The following is a 21,703-nucleotide window of genomic DNA, read 5'->3' on the forward strand; positions in this document are numbered from 1 at the left end:
TAAGCAAATAAGTTAAATAAAAATGTCCAGATAGCATTAGACATTCTTAAAGGACAACTGAGGTGAAAACAAACTGATGAGAAAAACAATTGTATCTATCCTCCTTCTCCTAAAAATGACTTTTTTTTTAGATATCCCACAGTTTTATATTTAAATCTAGTTTTCAAATTGTGACTGCCTCATTGTCTCTGCTTAATGACACATTCATTGAAGTATGCCAGAGCTAAAAATCTATGAACTATTGACCCTTTTTATCTCTTTACTGCTCTCAGAAGCCATTTTCTGCTAGGAAAGTGTTTTATAGTTGGAATTTCTTATTAGTGAGGGTCACACTGTAGTCACTTTCTGTCAGGACTGAGTCAGCCACTTACATACCTGATATTTAACTCTTTCAGGCAGAAAAACAGAAAAAAAAGGAACACAGCATAGTTATTTGTGTGTTAGGCACTGTACATACACATGTCTATCTCATCATGTCACAGGTCACCTCGGTTGTCCTTTAACCACTTTACCCCCACGCGTACGGATTTCTCCGTCCCTTTTTCCATCCTTTCACCACCAGGGACGGAGAAATCCGTACTTTCTGCGCTCCCGCCGCTGCCCGCACTCCCGCTCGCTCTAGCGCGCACTCCCGCTCGTAAACACACCGCCGGAAGCTCGCCCGGAGATCAATGAAGGGTAAAATCCATTCCCGTTCGTTGATCTAAGCCCTGCAATGATCCGCTGCTTCTCCGATAAGCAGCACGATCATTGTGAAAAAAAACAAAAAACTTTCTCAGCCTCCTAGTACTTCCTGCAAGCGTCCGGAAGGATGAAACATTAAACAAAAAGTTACTGTTGCCATCTTGTGGCCAAATAGTAAAACTACACCCTAAGGGCCCGTTCACACTGCACGCGTTTCCATATGCGTTTTGGAAACGCGTGCGGGGGGGCCGACACGCAGGACATCAGACATTGCATAGAGTGCAATGTCTGATGTTCACACAGCATGCGTTCCGGACCTGTGCGGTCCGGGAACGCATGCTGCACGCAGATTTTACAAAAACGCGCGGCTGTCCCATTCACTTTTCAGTGATGGGATCAGCCACGCAACGCATACGAACGCGGATGGCGTGCGTTCGTACGCGTTGCGGTCCGCATGCGTTGCGGTCTGCACTTTGTAGTCTGAACGGGCCCTTAAGCATTTTTCACATACAAATAAATTAGTTTTACACAAAAAATTAACTCCTTACCTCCCACACTCCCCAATTTGTTTTTTTTTGTAATTAAAAAAAAAAAATTACAATTAAAAAAAATACATAAATAGTTACCTTAGGGACTGAACTTTTTAAATATTTATGTCAAGAGGGTATAACACTGTTACTTTATAAACTATGGGCTTGTAATTAGGGATGGATGCAAAACTGAAAAAATGCACCTTTATTTCCAATTAAAATATTGGCGCCAAACATTTGGATAGGGACATAATTTAAACGGTTTTATAACTAGGACAAATGGGCAATACATTCATAGGTTTTAAATTACAGTAGCATGCATTATTTAAAAACTATAAAGGCCGAAAACTGAAAAATAATAAATTTTTTCCCACATTTTTTCCTATTTTCCCATTAACCACCTTAGCGGTATGGACGAGCTCAGCTCGTCCATTACCGCCAGAGGGTGCCGCTCAGGCCCTGCTGGTCCGATTCGGATGAAATAAAAAGCAGCACACGCAGCCGGCACTTTGCCAGCCGCGTGTGCTGCCTGATCGCCGCCGCTCTGCGGCGATCCGCCGCGAGCAGCGGCGAAAGAGGGTCCCCCCAGCCGCCTGAGCCCTGCGCAGCCGGAACAAATAGTTCCGGCCAGCGCTAAGGGCTGGATCGGAGGCGGCAGACGTCAGAACGTCGGCTAACGTCCATGACGTCACTCCGCTCGTCGCCATGGCGACGAGGAAAGCCAAACAAGGAAGGCTGCTCATTGCAGCCTTCCTTGTTACTTATGCTTGCCGGAGGCGATCGGAAGAACGCCTCCGGAGCGCCCTCTAGTGGGCTTTCATGCAGCCAACTTTCAGTTGGCTGCATGAAATAGTTTTTTTTTAAATTAAAAAAAAACCCTCCCGCAGCCGCCCTGGCGATCTCAATAGAACGCCAGGGTGGTTAAACACATTTAGAATAAAATAATTCTTGGCATAATGTCCCACCTAAAGAAAGCCTAATTGGTGGCGAAAAAAACAAGATATAGTTCATTTCATTGTGATAAGTAATGATAAAGTTATAGATGAATGAATGGAAGGAGCGCTGAAAGGTGAAAATTGCTCTGGTGGTCAGGGGGTAAAACCCCTCAGTTGACAACTGAATTGAGAGGTATACGGAGGCTGCCATATTTATTTACTTTTAACCAATACCAATTGCCTGGCAGCCCTGCTGGACTACTTGGCTGCAATATAACACCAGAAACCAGCATGCAGCTAATCTTGTCTTGATGTGACAATAATGGCAGAAACGCCGGATCTACTGCATGCTTGTTCAGGGTCTATGGCTAAAAGTATTAGAGGCAGAGGATCAGCAGGGCTGCCAGGGAACTGGTATTGCTTAAAAGGAATTATATATGGCAGCCTCCATATCTCCCTCGTCATAGTTGTCCTTTAATAAAACACAAAACCATTTGCAATCTTGAAAAGTTAGAGTGTAGCCGAGGCGACATGTGACATGATGAGATAAACATGTTTATGTACAGTACTAAACATATTAATAACCAGGCTGTTTTACTTGTTTTATTTTTCTACTTGAAAGAGTTAATTTTGAAGGCTGGAAATGACAGCTTCTGTCTTGTCAGGAGCTTGTCAGGAATATAGTAACCTCACTGATGAGCATTTTTTTCTACATATTTCATTTTTCTACATATTACATTTTTCGACATATTTCTGAGTGAAGAGGGAGAGAGAAAAGGGTCAATATAGTTCATGTTTTTTCATTTGGGGGCACTTAAAGAGACACTGAAGCGAGAATAAATCTCGCTTCAGTGCTTATATTCAGCAGGGGCATGTGTGCCCCTGCTAAAACGCTGCTATCCCGCTGCTAAACGGGGGTCCCTTCACCCCCAAATACCCCCCTGCAAAATCTACGACCAACTTGGTCGTAGATTTTGCTGCTGTTGAGGCAGGGCTAACGGCTGCAGCCCTGCCTCCAAGCGCCGTCTATCAGCGGCGCATCGCCACCTCTCCCCCGCCCCTCACAGCGAAGGAAGACTGAGAGGGGCGTGGGAGAGGCGGAGATACGCGCTGACAGACGCGCGTCAGGCAGGGCTGCGGCCATTAGCCATGCCTCAATGCAGAAGTGATCCCCCGCTGCACGGAGGGGATTTGGGAGGTAAGGGACCCCCCGTTTAGCCGCGGGATAGTGGCGTTTTAGCAGGGGCACACATGCCCCTGCTGAATATAAGCACTGAAGCGAGATTTATTCTCGCTTCAGTGTCTCTTTAATAGACTGCAACTAAGCAGAGACAACAAAACATTCAACCTACTTTCTAAATGTTTAAATATAAAATAAAATCCTGGGATGTCTATAAGTCGTTTTTAGGAGTAGAAGGATAAATACAATTGTTTATCTCATCAGTTTATTTTCACCTCGGGTTCAGTTTAAAAATGTTAAATTTTAAGTAGTATCTTCACGTTCACTGTTGTGTGCTGTTGTTCCGCTCTACTGTAGTTTTCTAGCAGTTTCTTTCTCTGTGTGAGAGGACCTTACCATGTCGCTGCTATCCCATAGTCTTGTAGAAATAAACTACTGATTGCTGCTAAAACCAGGGCTGTGGAGTTGGAGTCGAATTTAGGGTACCTGGAGTCGGAATTGGAGGTTTCATAAACTGAGAAGTCGGATGATTTTTGTAGCCCCTCCACAGTTTTGGTAAGTATTAGACTAAGAAGTCGCAGTTGAGGAGTTGGAGCAATTATGGCTACGTGGAGTCGGAGTTAGTGGTTTCATAAACTGTGGAGTCTGAGTTGGAGTCAGATGATTTTGTACTGACTCCACAGCCCTGGCTGAAACAAAATTTACCTTGTGTGATCTTCATAATGACCAGTTTTTTCATGCACAATTTCTGCACGTTATGTGCTGTTGCACCACTCTACTCTATTGTCGTTTTTTAGTTTTCTTTTTCTTCCATAGTATGTGATGCAGAAATACAGCCTCTCCTATTTGTTGCAGTTAACCTGCAGTGTTCCCTGTAGGATCTTTATAAAACTACATCTGCCTACATTTTTAGTCTCATATTTGGGGGGGGGGGGTTTGTATAAAAAAAAGAGATTGTGGGAGGAGAAGGGAGTGGATAATAACAAGATGGTGTGCGCTGGGGGGTTTGGATTTGGCACATGAGGTCAGGGGGGAGGAGGACATTTCATTCTTTCTGGAATTCTGCTTGGAAGCAAATAAGCCAAATAAAAATGTCCAGAAAGCACTAGACATTCGTAATAAAGCACAAAACCATCTGCAATCGTGAAAAGGTCAAAAAGTAAAATGCTAAGTGGTTTTCTTAACGTCAGAGCTTTCAGATGAGCGAGCGGCTTTTCGAAAAAACAAAGTTGTACTTTGGGTCTCAAAAAGCATTCATTTGAGAGCGATCGAGACAGGAGTGTTTTCTAAAGGCTTCTATATCGCCGCTCTTGTAGCCATGGAGATGGCACGCTGCCATTCACGTCGCACGGAGCCCCCATACATCCCCGGAAAAAAGAAAAGTAGCGCTGAAAAGAAAATTCAGAGCCACTTTGTGGTGCCTTTTCCAGGCACAAATACATCCACAATGTCAGAATAACCTCGTGAAACACAACAAGAGCGCAGCGGAACAATGTAACTCAAGTGGCCAGAGATGTGAGCAGTCAGCCAGGCGGAGGAAAAAGAGAAAAATAATGGCCGCGGATCATTAAATAAAGCGTGGAAGTTAAGCTGGCTCTTTCTTCTGAGATAAAATCCACCACCGATACGTTTCCCCCCTTTCACAGCAACAACGTTAAACTTTCAAACTTTTCTAGCTGAGGAGTGCAAAGCTGGTCACATAGGAACCGAGCATTGTTTTTTGGACCAGGGCATCTCAATAGCACATTAAAAATGCATGCTAAAATGTTAATTCATGCTCTTGTAATATCGCATCTGGACTATAGTAACATCTTGTAATATCTCATCTGGACTATAGTAACATACTACTAGTACGCATATACTACTCTAGTGATTGGCCTTACCAGCTCGGCGTGTATCTTGAGGTGGGCCTGCAGCTTGTACTTGTCCGGGCTGGAGTACGTACAGCCCTGAGCCGGGCACTGGAAGGACATGTTGCTGTGTTTTTGGATGACGTGGCGTTTCAGGCAGTTCTTGGTGATGGATGAGTAGGAGCACTGAGAGCAGAAGTACAGGTGCTCCCGCGTGTGCGTTCTGACGTGCATGTCGTAATGGACCTGATACCAGAAGAGCTTGCCTGCAATAAACAAACAATGGACATATGGTTCACATCGGACAGGTCTATAAGCAGAAGAGGAGAGGTCTTCAACTTTTTAAAGTGGATCTAAATGCTTCAGTAGGACTCAGTCTCCGCATGTTGGGTAACCAAGACAAATGAGATAGGAGTTGGAGTAGAAATAATCCGGGCACCGGACCACAGGTTCCGAAACCAGCGTCACTTTTAATACATCCTCAGAAAAATGATAGCATGAAGAGTGTAGCCCAGCAGCTCTTTCACGGGTTATACCCGCTTCATCAGAGAAAACTTTTCATGTGTCTTTTCCTCTGAGGAAGCGGGTACAACCTGTGAAATGGCTGTTAGGCTACACTCCTTTTGCTTTGTCATTTTTCTGAGGATGTATTAAAGGTAACACTGGTCCTGGAACTGGTCTGGTGCCCGGATTCTTTCTACTCCAATTGCTGTAGACCTATGGTCTAGAGCAGCGTTTCTCAACATTTTATTGGTCTGTACCCCTTTTAAAACCCAAGTACCCCTAGCATAGTAAACATTATCACAAGTAGCCCTTGACAAATATATATTTAATCATAGTACATGATAATTGGTTCTAAACTATTTCCAAGCATTTACTATTGCTTTTAATTAGCTAAAATACTAATTTGGTGTTTTTAAATAAGATGTATAATTTTCTAAAACTGTAAATTTGTTATTCTTGGTTAAGTATATTAAGCCCGAGTACCCCCTGGAACCATCAGAAGTACCCCCTGGGACTATCAGAAGTACCACACGTTGAGAACCTATGGTCTAGACTCTAGAGCATACATGTCAAACTCCGGCCCGTGGGCCAAATCTGGCCCTCAGAGCCATTAAATGTGGCCCTCAAGTGGTTTTCCAACGTTGCATTATGTTTGGCCCGCTATAGACCACCAGGGAAGCTATATTAGAGGTGAAGCACTAGATCACCAGGAAAGCCATATGGGGGAGGTAGGGAGAAAGCACTAAACACAAGGGAACTGTATAGGGGAGGGAGGGCGTCACCTGGGAACTTTATAAGGGAGGATGGTGCCAAATAGACATCAAGATTGGCTCGCAACTAGGTCACTGGTGTACAATTTTGGCCCACTTTGTACTTGAGCTTGACACCCCTGGTCTAGAGGCACAGTCCACCTCACCTGATTCCCAACAGATACAGTACTAGTCATGTGATGATGCAGACTGGATAATTTGCATATATGTAATCTGCAGAATAGCGTTCTCTGGACTCTCATGCTTGCTGCTTCTACTTATGCACAAACCATCACAATTCAAAGCACACAGGGAGGAAGAGACTTGTACAGCTTAAGCTGCAGTGCCCAGTCACCTCCACTCTGTGGGCTTTGAAGTGTGGCAGAATACTTTGTACCTGAGCAGAAGCAGCCATCTTGAGTGCGCAGAGAAAGCTAGAGTGCAGATCATTTTCCATCAGCCACTGGAGTGGACAACATTTGGCTGACATTACCAAAAGACAGAGCTGTCAGATTTAGGAAACAAGTGCTTTTTCCACTGATGGTAAACTTTTGATTGCTTCAAGCAGTTTCTATCTCATCCATGTTTATTCCCAACTTGAAGAGCCATTACATAGTTTAGGTCCAGCTGTCAACAAAACAGCTTCGGCCGACGGGGGCAAACACCAAAATAAACAGCATTTGATTTAACTTCTGCAAGGGGAGCCTTACAGATTTCTTTTTCCAAGGGATTTGGACAGCATTTTCCACTTAGTTTAAGCATCCTGCATGAGGCTAACCTCCCTGATCTGAAGCGTGCAGTGTACACATCACAAATGATTTCACACTCTCAGTGGATTCGGTGAAATTTGTATTGTGCAAAATCCCTCGATAGCCGGTTCAGGGAAGTGCCTTCTTTTTCTTTCGGTAAGGAAATGCACGGATACATGGCAACTAAATGTGAGTATACATCGTTACATAGAAAAAAGTTAATACAACAGACTTGGAATACTAATAAAACTTTTTTTAATGCAGTTAAAGGAATCAAAGGATCATTATAAACAAAAAACGGTAAAATTCAGCGTATAAGCGTAAAAGACGTCCGGAATATAAGACGCACCTAGGCTTAGAGGACAAAAACCAGGGGAAAAAAATATACTAAACCTGGTATGTCCATATTCCAGGAGCGTCTTGTAGATGTTCTCCCCCAGTCATTGTGTCCCCCTTGTACCTCATGTATTTATGTATCCTCCCGTGTCTCCATGCGTCCCCTTTTGTCCCTCTTTGCCCTCTGCCTCCCCCCCCCCCATGTCTACCGCTCTCCACCAGCAGCAGCTTAGCTCACCTCTTGCAGCGGCTTCAGCGAAAAACGCAGATCACTCCTGTCCTTCATGGCTCCCCTAGTGTTGGCTTCTGCTGATCACGTCATCATCAGAAGCTGGCACTAGGGGAACTGTGAAGGAGAGGAGTGGTCTGCGAAGTCGTTGGATGGGGTGAGCCAAGCAGCTGAGGATGGAGGGGGGGGAGACACGGCGGAGTGGAGGACATGGGGAGAGTGCAGGGGATCCCCAGTTCATATTGTCAAAAATGTTCATAAGTCGGGAACTCCCTGTAGTCGGCATATAAGACGCAGGGACTTTTTCTTCCTAAAAAAAGCGATACGTTCCTGTAATTACCATCCTCTATAGTAAAAACCTGTGCCCGTGTCACGCTGTCTCTATGTAGCTGGGTCTGGGCTTTTTGCTACTGCGCGAGGACGGGGCCAGGGAGGCGTGCGTGCACGTGGCAGGCGCGCGTGCGAAGTAACATGCGGCAGCGAGAAACACAGACCTAGAGCCCGTTTTTAAACGGGCTTGGGTCTGCTAGTATACAATAATACCTAACTGTCCCTGCATCATCCTGTCCCTGTGTCTTTATGCTACTGCGCATGTGCCACACGGACAACCGTTGGGACAGGAGGTCGGGCCAGGGAGCCGGACGGGCATGTGCGCAGCAGACGGGTACGCGCGTGTGGCGGACGGGGTGCGCACACATGCATACTAACATGCGGCGGTGACACAGAGACCTAGAGCCCATTTTTAAACAGACTTAGGTCAACTAGTAAGATTAATAACATTCATCCCACTGCAATATTCACCGTAAACAACTTATTTCCAATGCACAAGCATTAATCTGATTGCTATGGACCTGTTGCTGATAGATTTTTGGACTAGTACAATTTTTCATGGAGTATGCTCAACGTTTTGTTTTATTTTTCAGAAGGACTGCCAAAAGGCATTGACACAGTCTAATTGTCAGCACATAGAGCAACGAGTAGGCAGGCTGGGTGGCATCTTTGTATAGATGCTTTCCAGGGACTATTCTTCAAAAGAATAAAGGGAACCGTGAAAACCCACCACGAGGTGATGGAATATTCCAAAACATGGCAGTTCAGAGCCCTCCGATGCATTGTGAGTGACAGCAACATAATAAATAACTCCTTTACAGTGCCTTTTATTCTATTACAAACATGCATCTTATATGTATGTATACTTGAGTATGTTACATTTTAAAGAAAATCTATATTAAGAAAAAACGCCCCTGGGTGGTACACACCTTGGGAGGGGGAAGCCTCTGGATCCTATCGACTACAGCTCCCTGAACGGTGGGGATGTAAATATTTACCTACCCGGCTGCAGCGCAGTATCGGCTCTCCGCTCCAAAACAGGCGGAAATAGCCGATCCCAGTCGGGTCCGCTCTACTGCGAAGGCTCAAGTCTCCTGCACATGCATGGTAGAGTGGACCCAACTGGGATCGGCTATTTCCATCTATTTCCAAGCGGAGAGCCGCAACAGCGCCACCACTGGAGCCAGGGTAGGTAAATATTGCACAGCCTGACAAATTATCGGCTGTGCCTTCGGAGGGGCAGACAGAGACCACCGTGGGACGGAGGAGGACGGGGGAAGCCTCGATAGGATCCAGGGACTTCCCCTCCCGAGGTGTGTACCCCCCAGGGTCATTTTTTTTTTTATTTATACAGAGTTTCTTTAAATTGATAAGAACTGGATGCCATAGATCTTTTCCGGTCCTCTGTCTGTCCTGTTATTCCTGCACCATCCTCAGTTGAATTTATTTGACCTGCCAGGTCTTCGGTACTCCTCGGGCAGCCTTCAGAACCACTTACCACGAGTAGTTTCAAAGAGTGATCCGTACTGCACAGTAATGAGAGAGAAAAACTGTAGGAGGCGCACTAAAATACTCGTAGTCTAAAACACAAATACAAAATAGGAGAAGTTCACTCTTACCTCCTTCAAGGGACAAACCACATAAGGTAGATATAATGTTTATTAATGCATATCAGACAATACATTTCACGGGTACTGGCTTGCTTCCTCAGGACAATACAAAGTGCCTATGTTGCAGCAGTCACGAGTGTGGGCACCTATATAATCCCCAGTACAGAAGTCCTTGGTCTTTGGAAATACTTGGTGGTAGAGTTGCTTAACTCCGGAACCGGATTAACTCAAATCACCTGTGCGGGGTGGACGGGGGCGTTAATCTTACCTATCATGACGTCTTCTTCGTTCGTCCCTCGGCGCCTCCCACGATGCGTTCCATGCGCGTCACGTGACTACAAACACTTGCTCCTTTAACCTGGAAGGAGGAAGTGTTTTTAGTCACGTGACCGCCGCTTGGAGCGAATCGTGGGAGACACCGAGGGACAGACGAAGAAGACGTCATGATAGGTATGAATAACACCCCCACCCCGCACAGGTGATTTGAGTTTAGCGAGGTGAAATCCGAATAGCAACTATCCGGAATTAATCCAGTTCCGGAGTTGAGCAACTGTACTTGGTTGTAAGTGGTTCTGAAAGCTCCCCCAGGAGTACAGAAGACCTAGCAGGTGGAATGCATAGATGAGCACTACAGATGCCCTGGTCTTTGCAACTACTCTGTGGCGAGAGTCAGTTAGTTTAGTTTTAATGTTAAAGAATATGGGTTTGCTTGAAAACTTCACTTACCACAATATTCACACTCCAACTCTCCATAAACCTTTCTGATTTTCTGAAGCAAGCCCGTATTCAGCTGCCTCTTTTGCAGTCCGTTCAAAATAGCCATGAAAGCTCCGGTTTCCCCCAAGTTGGTAAGTACAGGACTCTGACCGGGGGGCTTTGGGGGGATCTCGCTCTCGGCGCTCTCCTTAGCATTTTCTTTGCTGCCACTTTGATCAAACAAAACATCTCGATCCAAACTACCCAGCTCTCCATCATTCAAATGAGAGTTTTCAGCTGTCAAATGATTGACTGTTGCCGACACATTATCTCCGCTTTGTACATCTCCCAGATTAGCATATAGATGATTATTCTCTTTCTCTGTCAGACGACGTAAAAGATCTTCACTTGACACTTCCGGCGAGACGTCGGGAGAGTCTGCAAGCTTTACTGGAGTGCAATCCGTTAAATTATTTGCATGATCACTTCCACAGACAAGCGGCTCCTCTTGGTTTTTCGAAACCAAACCGTCCTCTTGAGAATTCAAGCTCTGAGACGGATCTAAATTGTTTGCCTGAACATATGTTGGCCGATCAAGAACAAAAGGGGTATTAGAGTCCTCTGGAGTTTGCGTCTCCATGTCCCCCAAGGCCTCCTGCTGGATGTCGCTCCCGGGTTCCAGAAGACAAAAACTTTGATTGATGGAATCTTTAAGCAAGGCGTCCTCTTCAATGTCAGGATGGGACTGTTTAATGTGAGATTTTAACCTCACGGCGCTCACAAATTTTTTTAAACAGTTCGAACAGACATAGACGAAGGGGTGCTTGCGGATGTGGAGCTCAAGCGATTGATACTTTGTGGTGCCATGGTCGCAGAGCTCACAGGCAAATGGTCTCTTGTCACCATGGACAAGCATGTGACGGTCTCGTTCCAGTTCATTTTTGAACTTTCGTTCACAAATGTGGCAGTCATACAGCAATTGTCGCTTTCCTTCTCTGGTCAGCAATCTAAGCTCATCCAAGGTCTCCTTCACCTTCTTGTCCAGAAGGCTGTGGGTCTCCTTAACGTGCTTGATGAGGTTCTTGACGTCGGAGTACTTCTTCTTGCAGAAACGGCAATGCTGTTTGATCTTCTTGTGGACTCGCTCAATGTGAACCTTCAGGTGACCCTTGCTAAGGCAGCTGAAAGAGCAGTGGTCACAGCTGAACTTTTCCCCAGTGTGCTTCCTCATGTGGACGCTGAGGTTGGCCTTGATGGCACTGGCGTAATTACAGAATGGGCACTTGTAAGGTTTCTCATTGGTGTGGATCCGCAGGTGGGCCTGCAGAGAGTGCTTGAACTTGAAAACTTTATTGCAATATTCACAAGTGAAAATTTTAAGTTGGGTTGAGGCAACTCTGCAAAAACAAACAAACCATATGACAATATTTAGTAAATAGCTCACTTTTACAAATAAATTGTACTTTTTAAAATCATTGTCCATGTTCTGAAAGCCACTTTGTAGATACTTTGTTATAAATTGACTTTTACAAAAAAAATCTGAATTGCCACTCTTATAGTCCCTCAACAGGTAAAAGTTTTCTGGCTCCCACACCTCTCTCCGCCCATATATTAATTAAATGCAAATACCAAGTGAAAAGATGGTAAACAAATTCATTGTTGGGGGACAAATTCCTTGAAATCAAGTTGGCATTGTATACTTATAATACACAGTATATTGCTTAAAGAAAACCTGAACTGAAAATTAAAAGTCAAAATAAACACACAAAAATCATACTTAACTCCTGTGTAGTCTACTTATCAATCTCTTCCTCGTCTCCCATGTCCTGTTTGTCCACTGTTATCAATGGAATTCTCTGTCCTCCATTTTGAAAATGGCCATTACCCCACAACAGCTTTCTGGTCAGCACACAGTTTAACTGTAACATCGCCCACTTGAGCCATAGGGAAACATGGACACATCAGTTCTCCTCTCAGCTGTAACTGACAGCAACGGATATATTTCAGTTCTGACAAAATGTTGTCAGAACTGGAAGGGATTATTGTCAGAAGAAAATGGTGAGCTTCTGAGAGGACTTAATGGCAAGATAACTATGTAATGTTCATTTGAAGTTACCTCATGTGTTTATTTTGAATAATTTTATTCAGTACAGGTTCCCTTTAAAGAGAACCTGTACTGAGTAAAAATATTTAAAATAAACACATGAGGTAACTTCAAAAGAACATTACATAGTTACCTTACCATGTTTCCCTATGGCTCAAGTGGGCGATGTTACAGTTTAACTGTGTGCTGACTAGAAAGCTGTTATGGGTAATGGCCATTTTCAAAATGGAGGACGGAAAATTCCCTTGATCACAGTGAACAAACAGGACGCAAGACAGGAGAAATCACTCCATGGAAGGTACATGGAAGGTAAGTATGACTTGTGTATACTTATTTTGACTTTTAATTTTCAGTCCAGGTTTTCTTTAAAGGAGGCATCAGAGGTTGCAAAAAAAAAAAAAAAAAAAAAAATGAGATCCACTTACCCAGAGCTTCCTCCAGCCCCTGGCAGTCACCATGTCCCTTGCCACAGCTCCGGTGTTCTGAGATCTCCTCTGTTTCAGATGGCGACATCGCCAGGTCGGCCTCTACTGCGCTGCTGTCAATCACCCTCACAAGGTCTGGAGCGTTTTGCGCAGGTGCAGATCTACTACTGGCCCTGCGCAGAATGCTCCAGACCACATGAGCGTGATTGACAGCGGTAGAGGCCGACCTGGCGTAGAAGAAGGTGATCTCTTTTTTTTTTTTTTGCAACCTCGGATGTTTCCTTTAACTTGTTATAAACCCTTATTCCCAAGACTTGGAGAAGGATGTGGGAATACTAGTTGATAATAAGTAACCGTACACAATGCCAATCAGTAGTAGCTAAAGCAGATAAATTCTGGGACGCATAAAATGTCAAGATTTCTAGTATACTACTTCCTTTGTATAAATCACTTGTGAGACCACACACAGTGTTGGGATCATTACTATAGAAAGGACATTGACCTTCTAGAAAGAGAACAAAGACAGGTCTCACTTACCAAGAAAGGCTGGACAAACTCAGATAATTTGGCTTAGAAACGATACAACTGAGAGGTGACCTGAATAGCATGTATAAATACATCAGAGAACAAAACAAACAGCTTGGCAGATGATTATCTGTGCATGGAGAAAAAAAGTTTTTGCCATCTATTTAGAAAGGGCTTCTTTACATTAAGAGTGGTTAAAATCTGGAATATCTTACCCCCAAAAAAATTATGGCAAACTCTATATCTGTGCATAGAGTTTCCATGGCTATAATTACTAGGTAATTCCAAGGTGACTTGAGCAAGGGATTTACAAAGCTCTCCACAACTTAGCTCATTCCTGTCTAAACAAACATATTTCCAGATACCATCCTACATGCAATATCTGTTCTACTAACAATATTCTCCTGTCTTCCTCTCTGGTCACCTCTTCCCATTCCCGCTTACAAGACTTTTCTGGATCCTCTCCCCTCCTCTGGAACGCTCTCCCACAACACATCCGCCACTCACTCACACTCTTTTTAGTCGCAATCTAAAAACACTGAGACGCTAAGGGCTCTTTCACACCAGAGCCAGTTTTCTGTGGTTTAACGTAAAGTCGAAACTTTGCGATTACCAAGGTAAAATTAAAGTCCATAGACTTTCATTTTACCTTTCACACCCAACGCTGCGTTTCGATGCATTGCGGTTCAACGCACCCGGGAGCTTTTAATCATCGGGAAAAATATATTAACCCTTCGCACTCTCGCATGCAAATGTTCAAACAAATGCATTCACAGATTCACTCATCCAGGCACACCTGTTATCCCTACAGCTAAGTTACAAGCCGGGGTTTTAGCTCACAGAAGAATGCATTCTTATGCTTAGTCACCTACACCGCGCAGAAGTACCCAGGTAAACATAGGTGTCCTAACTCTGGCCCTGTAACATGCATAGTGCAGACATGCAAACACATTCACTGCATCAAACCTATCAATGGATTAGGAGCACACATCCTGACGTCCTCTCCTGGGAAAGACAGTGCATCTTACCAATCGCACAAGGGAGCTAATGTTATGTGTCCATGTGCACCATGCGCATACACCAGCACAAGCTGTGTGCATGCTGACAAACACATACAGGGGAAGGAGGGAGTGCACTGAGTGACTAAGCATAAGAATGCATTCTTCTGTGAACTAAGACCCCGGCTTTTAACTTAGCTGTAGGGATAACAGTGGTGCCTGGATGAGTTAATCTGTGAATGCATTTGTTTGAACATTTGCATGGAGAGTGCGAAGGGTTAATAGATTTTTGCTGTTTTCTGGCCACACCCCCTTCAGCACCTACTTATTTAATGTCCTAACTAGAGGCGATGTGCCTGGATATATGTGTTTTAATCATCAGGAGCCTGCGTTTATGGCGTTGGGTGAATTAATTACTATTGAAAATGATTTTTTGTGTGGAACGCAGCGTGACCAAGCGTCCTGTTGGACGCGAAACGGCCGTCGCCGACCCCTTGCAGCCCTCAACACCCACTTCCACCCCCGCACCAGCAACCGCCACATGACCAGGTGATGTTTGTTTGATGTCTCCAATGTCTCACATGTTTGTCACTCTGCAAAATAAATGAAGTTGAATAACGGAAGGTGCCTGCAGGTGCTTCTTCATAACAAAGATCTATTTGACATCCTTCCTTCCTGTCCTTTCTGTACGGGGCACACGTCAGTGGCTTATGTGATCGCATGTGTGCAGGAGAACGCTTGATGGGGGTTGTTTCACCTGAAAGAGTATTTCCCACAGATCCTTCATTTGTTCAATTGGAGTGCCACACTTATCTATTCTTCTTGACACAAACTGAATGAATTACTACCGCCGCTGATTGCGTCGCACCGCTACATCCCGACGACACACCGCAGGCAGGGACGGATTTACCATAAGGCACTGTAGGCACGTGCCTACAGGCGCTCGATGATGGAAAGGCAGCTCACTCCCCTCCCCAAGCACCTCCTTCACTTTGCAGAGTCCTGAGCGGAGTATACATGAGAGTTTACTCCTCCAGCTCTCAGCATTCCACTGTAGAGATCTCCCTTCAGTCAGGGGCACTTCTAGCTACCTTATACGGAGGTTCCTCCAGCTACCCAATACTTGGGGGCACCTCTAGCAACTTAATATTGCCTCTGGCTACCTAATACTAACGGGCACCTGTAGCTACCCATGATGTGCAAGGGAAGTAAGGGAGAAGTGACAGGTGGGACAGCCAGCACTCTTGTGGTGCGGTTCAGTGGGGATTTGTAGGTTTATGGAGGGCGGAGTCTAGGGTGCCAGGACCTCTGTGTGCCTATAGGCTCCTGTGAGGTAAATCCAGGACTGGCCGCAAGGCATACAACGTGCGCAGGAGAACGGCTCCTGCATGCGTTCTAGATGTGCAAGAGCCCTAACCAATCCAGCTTGCATGCCAACAATGATGTAAATTCTATGGAGCTTGGAAATGAGTCAATCAAGTGCACTTCCTGGGGATTTATGGACTGGCGGTCCAACACAAGGCTGCCATGAAAGTGTGTGCATCTGATTGCCCCGCCCACCAGCAGAATCCAGAGAGGAGAGGAAATAAGCTGTAATGGAGTTTGTGATGCCTATTTCACCCCCCAAAAAACAACATTGTGTTCACAACTTTGCTTCGAAACTGGGTCACCTGTTCGAATCCCAGCCAGGAAACTATCTGAATAGAGTTTGTATGTCCTTCCTGTGTCTGCGTGGGTTTCCTCCGGGCACTCCAGTTTCCTCCGACATCCCAAAAACATACAGATAAGTTAATTGGCTTCCCCCTAAAATTGGCCCTAGACTACGATACATAAACTACACAATACATACATAGACATATGACTAGGATGGGGATTAGATTGTGAGCCCCTCTGAGGGACAGTTAAAGGAGCACTCCCGCTAAAAAAGTAGGCAGTTAAAATCCGATAAAACTGACAGATTTCGGATTAGTCCATCTCCGTATGGGGGATTCTCAGGGTCTTCTGTGTTTTCAGAAGCATTTCCTGAACAGCAGTTTAACTGCTAAAACAGTAAGATACCAGCCAGCCTCCCTACTCACTTGGACACTGTATTGTCAGACTTAGCAATTGCCATTCAGGAAATGCTTTTGAAATCAAAGAAAACCCTGAGAATCCCCCATGAGGAGATGGACTAGTCCAAAAGACGTCATTTCTGTCAGTTTTTATCTGTTTAGTTGTTTTGCTGGAGTGGTCTTATTAACCAGTTTATGACAAGCTGACTTATAAAACCGTCCTGCTAGAGCCTCTTAATGGCACCAGGACGTTTTTATAAGACAGACAGTGCTGCTGCTGCTGTGCGCGTGTGCACGTGTGCACATGCTTCCCCGTGCACGTGAAAACAGTTAAAAAAAAAACACCAAAGAAAAAATACACCTTTATTTCCAAATATTATATTGTGACCATACTTTGTACTAGGGACATAATTAAAATATCAACCTCAAAAAACCCAATTGGTGGTGAAAAAAAGTGAAAGGGATGAGCACTGAAAGGTGAAAATCGCTCATCCATTAGGGTAAAAATTCCTTTGGGGTGAAGTGGTTAAAGAAACTCTGAAGTCTCAAAAAAAACCCCAGTTTTTATTTCAGATTGCTGTTAAGTATTAATATGCCACCTAAAATGCTGCATACCCGCGGCTGAATACTTACTATAACCCCCAAACTCCCTGGGCACAAATCCACGACTTTCTTGGTTTTGGATTCTGCTGCCCTAAGGAGGCAGAGCTTTGGGCAGTATCTCTGCCTCTACTCACATCCATCTGCGCTGATTGCTGCCTCTTCCCCGCCCCTCTCAGTAAAAGAAGACTGAGAGGGACGGGGAGGGGCAGGAAAAGGCGGCGATCAGCGCAGATGGAGGTGAATAGAGGCAGAGATACTGCCCAAAGCTCTGCCTCTACACGGAAGGTGTAGTGTATATTATATATATTATAGTGAGTATTTAACTGCGGGTATGCGACGTTTTAGGTGGCATATTAATACTTAATAGCAATCTGAAAAAAGTGCTTCATTTTTACAATAATTATGTATAAATGATTTAGTCACTGTTTGTCCATTGTAAAATCTTTTAAATCCTTGATTTACATTCTGACATTTATTACATGGTGACATTTTTACTGCTGGCAGGTGATGTAGCTACTGCATGGTTTTTTGGCAGTTGGAAACAGCTGTAAACAGCTATTTCCCACAATGCAACAGGGTTCACAGACAGGAAACTGCCAGGAGTGCGGTACTCAGAGCTTCTTGTGGGAGGGGTTTCACCACAATATCAGTCATACAGCGCCCCCTGATGGTCGGTTTGTGAAAAGGAATAGATTTCTCATGTAAAAGGGGTATCAGCTACTGATTGGGATAAAGTTCAATTCTAGGTCGGTTTTCTTTAACCCTCCTGGCAGTAAGCCGCGCAGGAGGATTTCTCAGGCCCTGCTGGGCCGATTTGCAGTTGTTTTTTTTTTTGCTACACGCAGCTAGCACTTTGCTAGCTGTGTGTGCACACCGATCGCCGCCACTCCGCGCCGATTCGCCGCTACCCGCCGCGCTGCCCCCCCAGACCCCTTGCGCAGCCTGGCCTATCAGCGCCAGGCAGAGCTGAGGGGTGGATCGGGACTCCCGATGAAGTCATCACGACCGTCGCCATGGTGACGGGAAAAGCCCTCCAGGAAATCTCGTTCTTTGAACGGGATTTCCTGATCGCAGCTCGCCGGAGGTGATCGGAGCGGGTGGGGGGATGCCGCTGCATGCGCCTAGGGCTTGCTACATGATTTTAAAAAAATTAAATTTAAAAAAAAAAAACTGCTGCGCTGCCCCTTGGCGGTTTTTAATAGACCGCCAGGAGGTTTAAGTGACAAGATAATATACTCTGTACACCGCTATGGAAATTGTCCGTACTATATACATACTAAATAATAATAATTCTACGCATTGCTTATATTCTCCTATCATCCCGAATGTTATCAGAATTTGCCATGCTCAGTTTTGGGCTTTTAATCTAAACTGTGTCCCAATGATACTCAGGAAAACAAAACAAAAAAAAAAATGGCAGCAAACAGCATAGATGAGATCGGGCCTCCCTAATCACCAAACAGCTCATTTACAAAAAAGCACTTTATAAAACAGCATAACCCACAGCAGCTGATCAGGTATTACTCTTTTATTAACCCGGCTCGGAGCGGAGTATTAAAGCGGATGCGATCGTCGCGGCGTTATTAAATTAACAGCAGCCGATGACGCTACATTAATTCTTTTACGGAGATATACCTGGGAGATCGTTCCTAGCCCGTCTAATGAAGTTTACCCATTTTATACTGCAAATACATTTTCCCCTTTTTTTTTCGTCTGCCGCCGCCGCTCGCTGAACTTCCTAATTGTAAATCTGAAAGTTGCGTTCTCGGAGGGACCGTCCGTGATTGCTGAACTATGTACCAGCCTCTAATCTACATCTAAGTGAAATGAAAGCGGCTGAATTTAAAGCTCTCTGGAGAGCGGCGGCTGAAATCTAGTGCGAAACTCAAGCTGTTCGGCGCCGGAAGACGGTGATTGCTTCGCATCAATTCAGCACCTGACAATCCCGCCGCCGACCAGCAGGACTGCCGAGCGTTTCATCAGGTTATCTCCGGCTTACACGTGTTAGATTAGAAGCCCCTCTGCAGGCGCGAGCGTTTGGCTGGTTCTGAGCGGCACTCGCTGGCAGAGCTCAGGCCCGTCTGGGTGGAAATTTGCAGATTAGCGGGTGTCAAAAAAATACGTGTGTGAGCAGAAGCCCAGATTTACTACCTGTGTTTTCCTCTCTTCACTGCAGAACACAAAGAAGCTAGATTTGAAGTGAACCAGAGACAAAGCACCCTCATGTATTTTACCATATAGATCAGTGGGAACATTAGAGAAAACACCTACCCTGCTCTCCGTTTCATCCTTCACTGCTCAGCCTGCTTGTTACCAGCCCTGATAAAATCCCCGACTGAGCATTCAGTCTGGCTTTGCTCAGGAATCATTATAGCTGAGTCATTATAGCAGAGCCAGAAGGGGGCAGGCTTGGGCTTGAAAAGACATCAGAGAAGACAGACTCAGCTATAATGATTCCTAAGCAAAGCCAGCCAGCCTGAAAGAGAATCTGTACTGTGAAAATCTTACATAAATGTAGCAGCCTGTTTGTAGTCTTCTCCTAGCCCCCTCTGTGACATTTTCGCAGCTCACTACTGCTTTCTTGGTGATAAAATCACTGTTTTATTCATTGTTTTTGTAAACAATGAAGATGGCCGCCAAACAGGAAATACATCATCAGAGCAGATGACCAATTGCAGAGGCTCCTCTCAAATGTGACTTGACTGCTGTAATTTTTCTCCCACTTGTTGCCTCAAATGCTTGTCAGGGCTTTGAACTGCACTCACAGCCGTTCACAAGGTCACAGACACTCTGGCAGTGAGCAGAGACCTGTCTGTGAGGGATAAACAAAGCCCACACACAGAGCCTGTGTGGAGGAGGTGTGCATAACTTCTCCCTATTACAGCAGAGACAGTGCATTCCTCCCTGGCTCGACAAAGCTTGACAAATAAAAGAAGATTAGATACATTACAGAGACAGTGCAACTAGAAAAGGCTTCAGTAAGCCAGACCACATTAGAACAGGTATAGGAACTTATAGGATAGAAGAAATAAGGCTGAAAATGTTGTTACAGAGTCTCTTGAAAGCTAATGTCAAATGAAACTAAAAATATAAATAAATAAAAAAATACTTGGCTCTGGGTCTTATAGAGCCTTCCCGTTCCTCTCACGGCCCCCTTGTTTCAGTGATGCCACCCCATTTGTACCCCTCTCCTCTCACCCCCCCTCTCACCCCCCCCCCCCCCCCCCCGCGGGATGCTTCAGGAGTGTTTGGGAGCACAGAGGCTCCGTACTGCGTATGCGTGAGTGCACAAGGGAGTGCATCTTTGGGAGAACTTCCAAAGCAACCCACGGCAGCACAGAGCAGCATTTGATACTGCTACCGGGGTTGACAGCTCTGGAACAAGGGGAGGAGGAGTAGAATGGGAAGGGCTCTATAGGGCCCGGCTGCAGTAGTGTCTTAATAACACACCAGAACCCAGCATGCAGCTAATCTTGTCACATCTGACAATAATGTCAGAAACCCCCGACCTGCTGCATGCTTGTTCAGGGTCTATAGCTGAAAGTATTAGATGCAGAGGATCAGATGGACAGCCAGGCAACCGGTATTGTTTAAAATTATACAATGTGTCAGCAGCCTTGAAATCTCTCACACTTCAGGATCCCTTTAATATGCACATTTAATCTCTCTGAGGCAGTCAGGGAATGAAATCCTCAATACACACTATAGAAAGCTCGGCCGAGATCGCTGAAACATGACTGACAAACTATCACATGGTGTTCCTGTGTCCATATGCCGCTGCATGCTCCTCCCCCATCCATTTCCCTACACCCCTGTCCATGAAACAGTACACGTGTCACATGCTCCTCGGCTATGGCCAAGCAGTGTGTCTGTACAGTGCACTTTCCCAGAAATTTCACCCCAACGATCAACCAACTATCTTTGAGGGTGAGTTTGAGCGTGTGAACGATGTTTAAAGTGGGGTTCTGGAGAGCTATTTTGTTCTAGTGAAAGACCCTTGTGCTTGGGGTAGGGGGAGATAAAATCAGGCCGTGGGAGCATCAGCATTACCTGTTAGAATTAGCGGACTGTTCCTGGGGGAATTGCTGGATGGCGTACTCCTGGTATCCTCTCCTCAGACTCGGCTCCGGATCGGCTGGCTGGGGCGTCACTTCCGGCTCTGCTGATGGAGCTGCAGCTTCTACTGGAACTATCTTAGTTGCTCCTGCAGTGATATAACACAGTGTACTTAGCATGAGACACCACGCCCCCTGCCAAGCAGTGAGAACCTGAGTTCATGCAAATGTTATGCAAATTTATGCAGCCTGAAAAATGCCCAATCAAATGCCACAGCTGTTTGGATGCATAAGTACTGTCTGATTAGTGTATATACAATGGTAAGCTGAGAATGTTCAAATCTGAACTAAGAAGACTTAAAAATTAGGACTGGCTGATGTACAAATGAATTCTCCCCCTTACATGTACCATACTAGGGTCATGCATTGGACGGGGAGGGGTCAGTTACAGAAAAGGTTCATGCACACGTCAGATTTCTCCAAACGTCCGGTCGTTTGGCCGTCAAATCGGGCGTGTGTAAAGACGGATCCACTTGGCGGATCGGTCAAAACCAGCGTTA

General features: G+C 45.2%; 1 protein-coding gene across 6 annotated transcripts in view; it reads right to left on the minus strand.

The window, feature by feature from the left end:
• The window catches only part of ZFAT (zinc finger and AT-hook domain containing), a 222,358-nt gene that overhangs the window by 138,127 nt on the left and 62,528 nt on the right, over positions 1-21,703 (minus strand). For all 6 annotated transcript variants that reach the window (XM_068238055.1, XM_068238053.1, XM_068238052.1 and 3 more), the window contains 3 exons: positions 21,139-21,292; positions 10,413-11,779; positions 5,213-5,445 (listed from right to left, as the gene is read on the minus strand). In XM_068238055.1, the coding sequence (XP_068094156.1) occupies positions 5,213-5,445; positions 10,413-11,779; positions 21,139-21,292 (1,754 nt within the window). The remainder of the gene's footprint in view (positions 1-5,212; positions 5,446-10,412; positions 11,780-21,138; positions 21,293-21,703) is intronic.

Source organism: Hyperolius riggenbachi, chromosome 5 (genome assembly GCF_040937935.1).
Source record: "Hyperolius riggenbachi isolate aHypRig1 chromosome 5, aHypRig1.pri, whole genome shotgun sequence".
NCBI classification, from domain to species: domain Eukaryota; kingdom Metazoa; phylum Chordata; class Amphibia; order Anura; family Hyperoliidae; genus Hyperolius; species Hyperolius riggenbachi.